Source organism: Sinohyriopsis cumingii, chromosome 13, assembly GCF_028554795.1.
Source record: "Sinohyriopsis cumingii isolate HCF-2022 chromosome 13, ASM2855479v2, whole genome shotgun sequence".
NCBI classification, from domain to species: domain Eukaryota; kingdom Metazoa; phylum Mollusca; class Bivalvia; order Unionida; family Unionidae; genus Sinohyriopsis; species Sinohyriopsis cumingii.
Window position 1 is genome coordinate 66,163,164 of NC_142973.1, and position 12,291 is coordinate 66,175,454.

Genomic DNA, 12,291 nt, shown 5'->3' on the forward strand with positions numbered 1-12,291 from the left:
TTTGAGAACCGAAACATGTTTATCAGAAGGTGGAAGTTTAGGGCAAAAGATGCCGTCTAATATTTTGAAGAAACAATTTGTGCAGCGACCGTTCCGAGTAATGTTTATCATATCGTTTGTCACCCTATATACATATTCACTTATTTTGCACGTGACTGCACGTCGGGTAAGATACGTCGCCAGTGATGACACCATTGCAATTAAGCGGATAATCCTATTTAAATTTGGAATAAATCGCCCATAAAAATCTGTAAAAGTAAATGAAATATTTAGGTATCAACGCTACTTTTCATTTGTAAAAGCAACCGAAAGTAAACGATATAAAATGTTTTTAATTGTTGACTGGCCCTCTTGAAAAGCATAGATGCCTTTGAATTTGAATTTAGCTACCCCTAATGATTGTTAACAATGGAGCAATCCTCTGCGATGTTATACTCTATATATATATGGCCAATTTCTAAATGCTATTTTGTTTTCATAAGCGAATATATTTAGACGTATAAAGATTTCCTCCTCTTTATATTCAGTTTATCTGGATTGCAATTATTTACAGACTTACATTTATGAATCTTACTTCACAGCCAAAGTTATAAGCTTACAAGCTGCGATACGCTTCATTCGACTCACCATCATCCGATATTAGTACACTAAATTCTTTCATATTTCCTTTATTTGTTATAGACGTGTCAATTTTTTACTCGAGAAAGGGTCAGAACTTTAACTTTATTTTACTCGAAGTTGGAAAATAATACTCTCATTTTCGAAACACGACTCGTAATAATCCGGATAATCTAATGCTGACCAGTCGACGAGATCTAACAATCAGGCTAGGATTATTGTGATAACGATATATATTATCTATATTTTGGGGAAATCCAATGTATGAGTCATACGTTAGATACACCGGGACTATCTTACTGACGTAATATCAGGTCGATTAGCCTGCCCACCAAGTGTCGCGAATTTAAGGTAGGATGGTGACCTTACTGTTTATCTTTGTCACGTGCATTTATTGATGCGTTTGAACCAGTTGCAATTTTATACAAAGGATGTTTTGTGAACTTGAGATACACACATGGATATAATATGTGACCGTAACCATCTTCGTATTAATTAACTCCTGTGTGGTCAATGTTTCATTTGCGTTGTGTGATAGGATTTTTTGATACTTTCGTTGTGAGGCTTTTTCAACACCCTTCTTTCGAAAAGGTCGTGGAGAAAGAACGTTTGTTTTTCACATTTCATTGAAGTGTCTGAATTGGTCGACTTCAGCGAGTTATCCCAAATAATTATTGGTAATTTATTCAGTTATATTTAGAGATGTATGTCCAATATGATGGAACTTCCTCAGTCCTAATTTCTGGTACGTGATTATGCTAAAATTGTTCTTCCAAATGGAAGAGCATATATCCAAAAGTAAGTGTGTTCAATACCGCAGTAGTGCAATTTTTATACGTATATTTGTTTGCTCTGTCATATTTAAAAACGAAAGACATACCAACAAATTGTCATCCACATAATTCCAATGCAAAGTTCGCGCTTGAAAATAATGTTATACGCAAGGGGTCTCTTTACCGAGCGAATCAAACACTCAAGTGAGTTATGCTTTAGGCCCCCCCCCCCATGTTTTCACCTATTATCAAGAACTGCAATACAAGAGTCGTTGTCAACTAGAAGTTCTCATAATACGTCAGGACTATAATAATTTTACTGTGATCAACTAATGACCGCAGAATATCCCAACTTCACATTTGCATTAAAACTTCACAATTGCATGGCTTCTGTTTGATAGAATTCATTACTTTAGCGCCAGTACCATGAAAATGTAAATTCAATTCAAATACCTAATACAGGGAACTACTTTCCTACTTTATCCCTGGTCACTCGAACCACAGTTTTAAACCTCATTTCACATGTAACTTAATAATACATTTACAATCATGACAACGATAAAAGGTGTCTGTAGATAATGGAACACTCCTTTTCGGTTATTCCTTTGTATAAACTATCAGTCCCTATCACAAATATTTCACACAGAAATACACAACCACTCAACACCTTTAGATTCAAATCGGAACTACTTGGCTCATGCCCATTTATCAGACTCTGACCTGAACTCAACTATGAAACTAAACCATGACATCATAAAATGTCACCAATACTGGATTCTGTGACGTTCACCCAACACAGTGGCTAATTACTCGGGCTGAGGAATATTTCCCCAATACCGACTTCCCATAATCAACCAACTAATCACTAAAATCTAATAAATGTATAAAATGGAGACGTAAATACAAATGGCCCATACCCTAGATCCATTCCAATATACTATACTATCTGACGTACAAAGATATTAAACCAGACTCTGTCATAAAGAAAAAAGTTTTTTTTCAGTAATTTTGAGCCGAGAAAAGTTTAATAAACTGACGATACACACTGTACGTATGCTTATGTGAGAAAGTCAAGATACAATGCATAAGAATCATTGTATATATTTACCACGAAATAAACTGACTCGACATAATATATCATGCCTTGTAAACGGAGTTCTAAATAGGATTTTGATAAAAAGGGCAATTCATTCTACTAATTGCATATTTTATGTTCTTTTTGAAAAATATAATGTTCTTATTTTGAGAACAAAGAGCAAATACAAACTTCCAATACCAAACTGAGTCTTAATCTTCTAGATGCCAATCACACATGTTAGAATGCGTCAAGCGACTTAGTGACCAAGACTAAATAAGGGTGATTTTGATGATATGACTCTGTTTGAGTAAACGTACTCAAAGTGATCATTTGAACAAACAACGACACGTCCTGAATTTATCCATAACATAGGTTACATTGATTCAGTCGTAAGACGGAAGGAGCAATACTCTGTCTTCTTTTGACTCCTTGATTCAAACGCAATTCTTTTAATATTAATACATAAATACGTTTCTTTGTGCATTTTGTATTAATTTGTGTGCGTAAAAAGTGATACACCGCTTGTCTAGAGCGTTTACCACCAGTCTTGTGCCTGCTTGGCTTTTTGGAAGTATAAACCACGACAATGAATTAATCTTCAGTATTTAGGAAAGAAGTGAAACTGTTGCTGTATCAAAATTGTATACCAGATAAAGAGTAGAAAATATGTATTTATCTCATTTTTTTTATATGAACAGTAACAAACTTGCCAGAAGAAAATCAAAGAACAGATTTACGTCACGTAACTAGTAGACATTACTTGTCTATGACTATTTATATCGTTGATGAATAAAATATAGATGAATGCGATTTATTATGCTTTCATCATAAATACAGGATGTCATGCAGATTTGCTCGTAGGATAGGATGACATTTGAGAAGGATTATCGTACACTTTGATTTAACGAAATAGAGAAAGAAAGATTTTAAAATCTGGTCTGATTTTATACCTTGGGTCGTTTCCTAATACTTTATATCACACTTTAAAATGAAGATAATGTAATCGTGTTTTAGTTCCCTTGTTTAATATGCTTGGTTTGTCTAAAAGATCAGGTATGAACTTTTGTATCAAAATTGTTGAAAATAGAAACACACGTCCCATGTCTAACAGAAAGAAACTATTCCATCATTAAGCGAATATTTTACATTTTCCGTTATCTTTCATTTTATTAGCTTGGTTGTCATCATGATCATAGTGGTACTCATCGTCGTCATCGTCACCACCACTACTATCATCGTCATCATCATCATTTCTAAAGTTAAAAGCAAATGTCTTTTTTGATTGAAATAAATATAAAATTAAATTCAATCTTTTAGTGCATATTGTTTCCTCAGTTAATAAATGGGGGGGGGGTGCGTAATCAATATAATCCATTAATTATGTAGGTTATGGAACTGTGATAGATAAAAAATAATGGAAGAAATTTAATTTTCACCACTAATGTTCACAGTGTTGTAACGACTGTATGTTTCTGGAAGTTGTCATTTTCAAGTGTGAATTTGGGAACGCCTATTTCATAGGGTTAAATATGCTATGTTTCATGTAGTAACATTTGCTATATTTATATTTGATACCTATAAATGTGCTATATAATAAAAATTTATCGACGAGTTTTTCCTGCATTACCACCATTTACAATGTGAACAGGATTTTTATTGTGGTTTAATGACATTGGATTTGCGAGTCACGCGGCATTAGCCGTAGCAGTAAGACAGCTTCGCATGCTAAATTGACTGAATGATTAACAAGGCTGTCTCTATTAGCAAACCCCTTTGATATATTCATGTTTCTGTTTTCGCTCCCCAGGGGTGCAAATGATATAATTTAAGTCACTTACTTTCTTTTCAACTATATTAGGACCCTAATACTTGGCCTGAAGAGGATGTTGAGTTATGGGCAAGAAAACCAGAACTCAATCACTAGACCGAAAACTCCTTCCCTTTGTATTTCTGTCGTGACTTACTTTAACTTTTGACAGAGAAGTGTGAAGATTAGTTCTTGCTACTTCGTAAGCCTTTGACAACTTATATTAAATCAGAGAGATAATCGAGAAGATTAATCTGGATGTTCATTGGAAAAAAGTTTCTCTTTTAATATCTTCAATGGTCCATGGAGAGTATATCCAAAAAATTACTTCAGAGGTACTAAAACCTAATGATTCTTTAACTGATAAAAAAAAAATTAAAAAAATGAAATGAACACCATCGTCCCAATCTTTTCCTGTATTACAGCAGTATGACCGATTCATATTCTTTGATGTTTGATGAAGTCTTTCTAAAGCCCATTGACTTTCAGGACGATAAGGAGTAGACTTGAATTGTTGGATGCCTAATCCGTGCATAACTTATGAGACATTTCAAGAGATACAATATGATTCTTGATCAGAAGGGACATTTTTAGGGAGACCATAAAGTGTCAAAGACAACTTCATCAAAGCTTTTACTATGATTTTAGTTCCAATATTCCTCAAAGAAACTGCCTCGGAAATGGTGTGGACGTACACGTTATGATCAATACATATCGTTTATTGACAAATGAAACTTTGTGAGTCAAGGAATAGCCTCCAGCTGTACGAGCAGCATTTTCTAAACTTGCGACCTTTTCCTCATCAAGATAGGTCTTGACATCACTATGGACGCAATTCTTCAACTCTTCAGCTAATATGAGCCAGCTGAGGTATTGTAATTCTGACCAACCCTCTTGACTGAGCACCACCTATTAAATAGTTGTTATTTTCCCCAAACAAATTCGACATTGATCTCTCCAGAGTCTTTACTACAGTTTCTAAACCCTTCAGGTACAAAACTCATAACCATTCAAGATAATTTCTTAACCATATCATAATTAGCACTTTGTTGTACTGACATTGAAGCGTAGACTTAGAGAGCTTTGCCAATAGGTACACATTTTAATAATAATATCCAATGTTCTCCTGGAGGTTTCAGATTTTCAGCAATTTCTCAAAATGAGCAAAGTATTACTTGGCTTATTCTTTTTAAAACGTGGTACTAACCTAATATTTCTGTTATTAACTAAAGCTGAAATCGTGTTTCAAGGGAGAGAACGCTCTCCGCCTCTTGCATATATTCAGGACGAGTTTGAGACTGAGATGAACATTTTAGAAAATGTTCCCTCTATTTAATTTTGTTTGCGAATAAAACCTATCCACAATAAAATAAAAAATAAAATAAAAGAGGAGTGATTTTTGTTTTTTTTTTCTCGGGAAGATATCACGGTTCAAGAATAACTTCAAAGGCTAGTAAAATTGTTTTGACTGTTGTTCATAAGATCGTCTTAGAGACAATCTTATAAAGAAGCCAAACATTGTACTGAATCATCTACACAGTTCCTAACGTCATGGGAAGGAAGTATATAATGGAATGGAACAAAAGTGTCAAGCAATATTAATATCAGATTTATGAGATTTTATTTCAAATGGAATCTTTTTAATGGGCATATATTATATTTGAAAATGAGAACACAAGTACATGAACAAAATGAGTAAATTATTTTATCTGTATCTGGTATTTATTCTTCTTTATTTCTGTATAGTATATAGTATTGCATGCACTCAATGCAAAGCTGCCGATGTTGTGACTGTCGTATTTCAATTCGACACGATGTATAGCTAAGAAAAAAAATAAGTAAATGAATTCCTTGTGCTCCTTTATTTGCGTTCTTAAATCTTATTAATTAATTAATTAAAAATGGTGATTGCAGCTGACTCACTTGGCGCTCAGCATTAACAAGTTAGTGTTAGGACTGGTTGGCCACGTGTCAGGATTATGTGACTGGTCGGAGACATGATGCTACATGTCTACGGCATGATGCCTCAGTGCTAGACATCACTATAAACTGCCACACTGCAGACATCACAGCGATATGACTAAAATTGTTAAAGCTACGTTAAAAATGCAAATCACACACACACACACACTTAAATAAACCTGCAATTTACAGTTCAATTAGCTGCCGTTGTTCCTCAATGCGGAGTAAAGTACCCACTGATGTGATGTCCCACTCATTTCTGGAAGACGTAATATATTCCATGCATTTAATCCATTGCGCTATTAATTTGACCCTGTTACATGTTAGATTATATATATATATAAAAATAGCTTATATGTAAATTCTTTTTGAAAATGGAGTCAACTGACTTTTATCAATTGATATAAGTCATTAACACATGTGGTAAAGGTATCCGCTTGTTCCCTGAAGTACCACTGTTATGTTATATTGGACACAACCGGTTACTAGATACAGGCCGGAAATCGATGCTGTTGTTGTAAAAAATTGAAAGGATATTCTCCATTGGGACATAATGAAACGTCCTCTCATCAAAACTTGTTTTGGAACATCGTCAAACAATTCAACCAACACGATTCCCGGAGTTCAATGCCGAACGTTGTCTAGAAAGAAAATAAAATTTCAATAAATTCTTAATTTCATCCTAAGAACCATGCATCACTGTATACTACTATCATATTGCCATATTCAATGATCTTATACGAGTTTAATTTTCATAAAGCAAAATGGTAAGCAAAGCAGTAAAACCCTGAAATTTTAGAATGTAAGTTATTGGCCCGATACCATGGTCAAAGAACAACTACATGGAGCATTTTTTTTAAGTGCTGCATATACGTAGTTTTCGGTAGCAAACATACACGTAATTTTACGAATAGACACATCTTTGTGGACGTAGAAGGCGTTAGTTCATATATAGGAAAGAGTAAAGTAAATTGCGAGACAAAAAAGTGATGTATACTAACCCCAAAGAGCCACCAAGGAGAAGTGGGTTTACATCGCACATGTCTGATTTGCAGATACACATGCCGGTTGACTGCATCATTTCGTCAGGACAACCTCTCAACCGACAGACGCTTGCATCACAGAGACGATTTCCGAGCAAAAGTCCGAGAGGATGGGCATATCCGTGGGGAGCTACAATACCCGCCGAACTTGGAACACCTCCCATTGTACCGGTTAAAGCTGTATTTCCATGCAGGTACAAGAGGTCAGATGCATCCGGTGTGTCAACATCAGCGAAGGGGTGTTCATAATAGGGAATAAACGGATATCCTTGACCTAAGAATGCAGAATATAAAGATAAGTTTTTTTCATCATCTTTTCCTCGTCAAATTTGGGATGGAAAGCTATTATTTAAACTGTTAAATAAACGTTAAAAGTCTCATATTTCCTTCACATACATGTGAGACAGAATTTTTTTGTATCTGAGCTCAGTTAGAAACCTTACTGATGTTGGTCAACAAGAAATAATGTAAATAATTATTTAATTCATTCGAATTTCATTTGGATTAAATGCTTCAAACGAGGGTATGGTTTTTTCTCCTCAATAATTACATTTTTCTCGAAAGCATTTAATGGAATTAATTGTTCAGCCAGACAAATATTTTCCCGGAACTCTATATGAATGATAAAATTTTGTCACCTTGTTAAATTATTGATCATGTGCATAAACGTCGTGTTGGTGTTTTGATGACTATGTAAATAAATGCACAGTCAGTTCCAACGTATGTAACTCGCAGTTTTTGACAGAATAGTCTCTTAAATTCTTTAAAAATTTTGTTTCTATAAATTCTATCACTTTAGCATGCTGGATAGCATTCTGTTTCCTGTAGGTGAAAACATTTGGATTACTCGGACATTGTCCCCAGTCCCATGTCAATACCCTTAACCCCAGTAATGTACGTTTAATATAGTGTAAAGCAAGAAAGGGTAGGAAAAGGATTTTGTTACATTACAATGACAACACAGTTCTCAATTTTATATGCTGTCAGAGTCAAAGCAACAATAAAGGAAAGAAAATACCCAGTGATTCATCCAGCAGAGGGAACAGACAACACGTTTTGCTCATTCTAATATCCAGGATGACGGCAATTACCATTTTATATAGATTCTTCAGCTTTTTCACATATTATCACAGGCTGAGTTTGCGGAAGTATCTTTAAAATCTTATCAAGGACATAATGTTAATACTGCACTTACAACGACATTAAACTTGATAGTTACAGTTGGTCTCAAATGGCATCGATAATGTTATCCGATGCTGTATCTAACAATGTATTGATTCAAATAGCCTGAAAAATGGATAAAGAAATTTATTCTTACACGAATTTTAATAATTTTATATCATTCCTTCTCCGTTCAAGGCAACTAATATGCACTAAACTTATCATATATTTAGTCAATGCACAATCTCCTTTATATTGAGATATATATTCAAGCCACTGTCTTACAATTTAATTATGCTAACATCTGGCTCCTCTTTACGCAAAAATCTACATTGCAATAACATCGGACTTTGGAGGGTGACTCGTATCCATTACCGGGGAAAAGAAAGGTTCAAAATAATTGAAGTCAGCTTAAATTAAATTATTTTGGTCCCTTTTTCAGGATCTTTGCATTAATAATTTTTAAATGCAGCACGAACGTGAAATTATAGATGCCATCTTAAAACTACTATTAATGTTATAAAATATTTAAATTTTCGCTAATTATAATAGAACTATTGCAGCAAATACGCTGTTTTACAAGGCACTGTAGAAATTGTCTAATAACGTCACGTAAAATTTGAAACATGAGGCGAATATCACTGATGTTACATCAAAACATGTTGATATATCAAAACATGTTTACTGAAAGAAACAACATATTTACGTTTTCAGTTTGGCATGTCTAATTTGTCACAAGGCCTAACTGCAAGGTACGAGCGCCAAACCTGAACAGTATGACGTGTTATTGCATTACTATTCAACACATCACTTAATTATTTTTTGTGGTGTACATTATTGTTTGCATGGGCTCAGCAACAAAGTGACAATGCTTTTTTTAACCATTATATCCTTAGGTACGAAAGATAGAAACTTATTGGCGAAATAATTTTCATATATTTTTACGGAGCTTCAAATTAAAAAATATTGTTTTAGTACCACAAGATGAAATATATCCGGTATTATAATCCTTTTTATTAAATACCAAACATGTTCCAGAACTGAAGCTTACAACATTAAAATAGATCCTCAGCACAAACCTCACCGATTTATATCCTTATATCCAAAATCTTTAAATTTTCATATGTAAGATTTTCGCCATGCCATGCGACGCTTGATTGTGTATAACTACAAAATGATTTATTATATAATGTGTGAAATATAGTCAATTATTAAGGAAATCAGTTTTAAGTATTTATTTCATTCCTCTTTTTCTCACAGAGAAAACATATTCTTATATTTTCACATGTGAAAATAGAAGATTTTCAATCATGGCACGATGCGCTTGATTGTGTATGCCTACAAAAGTTATACATACAGCAACTAAACGAGCCTTCTGTCAGCTAGAACAAATCATTAGGAAGTGAATTACATTTTGGTCGTGAAAATTCATTTTTGTAGTGGAAATCTGACTCGACGCCGTTCGAGTTTCTGTGAAGTTATTTCCACTTACTTCCTTGACAACAATGATATATCCGATGTGATGGATTGCTGAATCGGACTTGATTTGTGGAGTGTGTGTGTGTGTGTGTGTGTGTGATTTAGATATTTTGCGTAGCTTTAACAATTATTCAGTCATATCGCTACGATGTCTGCCGTATGGCAGTTTATAATGATGTCTAGCACTGGGGCATCATGCTGCAGACATGTACCACGATGTCTCACCCAGTCACATCCTGGCACCAGGCGGACCAGTCCTAACACTAACCTATTTATGTTGAGCGACAAGCGAGGCAGCTGTTAGTACCATTTTTTTTTATATAAGTCTTTGGTATGACTCGGCCGGGGTTGGAACCCGCAGCCTCTCGCAGCCGAGGCGGACGCTCGTACCATTAGGCCGCCGGAGCGATCTATTTGTGTCAAATATGATCAAATATCTTACAAACGGATTGTTGTGCTGAATTGAGTGTAATTTTCTGGGATCTAGCTTCTGTAAGATGTTTGACATATAGTAAAAAATAACATAATTCTTTCCTTCGTAAAGATCACATATATTTCATATTGTGGTAATAAAAAAGATATATTATAATTCGTGGCTCTGCTGCAAGTTAAAATATCCCCTTTTTGTTTGTTTGTTTTTGTTTGTAACAGGCTATTAAATACATCCGATATTAACATATGGAAAGGAAATATCCTCTGTGTATTAACTGCATAGTTCGAAGAGAAACAATTCCTTAAAATGGTGCTCACTAATTTAAAAAAATAAAGATATCAGTAATAAAATGCATATTTTAATTAATTTGTGTTGAATATATCTCTCTGTCAGATATGATTACACAATAACCAATTTTAAAGTTTTCATGCAAAAGGCAACATGCCATATGTTATGGTTTTGCTGAAAGAAAGAATGCTTCTTATAAACTTTCGATGCAAGTGTACTTTGAACAGGTGTTTATGAAATATATTTCGAATCTGTTAATGGTTTATATACTTGATTTACAAGTTCAAGTTTGTAAATGAAAATATATATCTATCTATCTCTCGCTATATATATATATATATATATATATATATATATATATAGAGAGAGAGATATATATATATATATATATATATATATATATATATATATATATATATATATATATATATATATATATATATATATATATATATATATATATATATATATATATATATATATATATATATATATATATATATATATATATATATATAAGAAAATCTAAGTTATATTCGAATAAAAGTCGTCTAAATTAGAATGTTGAATACGTGCAATGAATACTGAATTGGACCAACCTAAGCATGATGAGATCACAGTCACTGAAATCGTTGCTGTTAAAAGATGATACATTGTTCAGCTTATTTCGTTCCGATGTGGTCCGCGCCTGGAATTTTCAATAACGTTGTCAAGATGGTCACTGACAGGAGGATGAAAGTAACATTTTGCTTTGGCCTTTATATAACAGAGAGCCGATCATTCGTGAGCATGACGCATAGACATGACCCTAGAAAACGTGTTTTTTCCAATGTCAGTTTTTCGCCTCAAGGAATGTGCATGAAAGATGGATAGCTCCTACTCGGTTGTCATTGACAAGAGAGAACGACAAATTTAACAGAGGTAAACAACAGTACAAAATTATAAAAAGTCAAGAAAATCACAGGAGGTGTTTCTAAGCAAGAAGACCATTGATATGTAGCATTTTCAAATGCTGAAAAGATGCTGTTAACAAATACGTGTATTATTATATATTTCTGAACGCGTTGATAGTTGTAAAAATGTCTAATGTTTATATATTATAATTACTTGGTATTACAAATTGCGTCAGACCAGATCAGACTGAACCTCGCCAAACTGGACCGAAAGTGCCGTAATGACCAAACGCTTGTATTTAAAGTGTCATTTTATTTATTACTGATAATATATCTATATCATGAACTCTAAATGTCTCCATGAAAACTTGAACATTAAATACTTTGAATGGATTGCACATGTTTGCATAAGGATGATTGCGCTTTCAATCTCCTTGTCATCTTTTTTAAGAAAAGGAGAGAATGCTTTATAGAAAAAGAAAACTGAGCAAGTAATAGCAAAAGGAAACTTACAATGTTTGATTACTGTGACTGAGCTTGTAAAATCATTAACAAGATTGACTTTACTTTCAATCTCTATTGTAACTGTATATTTTTATGTGATTTGTTGAGCTGTCTAATATAATTGACAATATAAAGGCAAACTCGTGATGAAGTACTGTTCAGCCCCATACATAGACACACACATACATACATATATACATACATACATACATACATACATACATACATACATACATACATACATGCATGCAT

At 33.7% G+C, this 12,291-nt stretch overlaps 1 protein-coding gene across 1 annotated transcript; it reads right to left on the reverse strand.

Annotated features, from left to right (window-relative positions):
• Positions 1 to 5,880: 5,880 nt before the first annotated feature.
• LOC149785751 (uncharacterized) lies at positions 5,881 to 11,400 on the reverse strand. Its single transcript, XM_089979653.1, has 3 exons — positions 11,242 to 11,400; positions 7,240 to 7,555; positions 5,881 to 6,879 (listed from the first exon to the last, which is right to left on the reverse strand). Exons 1-3 carry the CDS (start codon positions 11,294 to 11,296, stop codon positions 6,840 to 6,842), a joined length of 411 nt encoding a protein of 136 aa, XP_089835779.1. The 5' UTR covers positions 11,297 to 11,400; the 3' UTR covers positions 5,881 to 6,839.
• Positions 11,401 to 12,291: the final 891 nt, after the last annotated feature.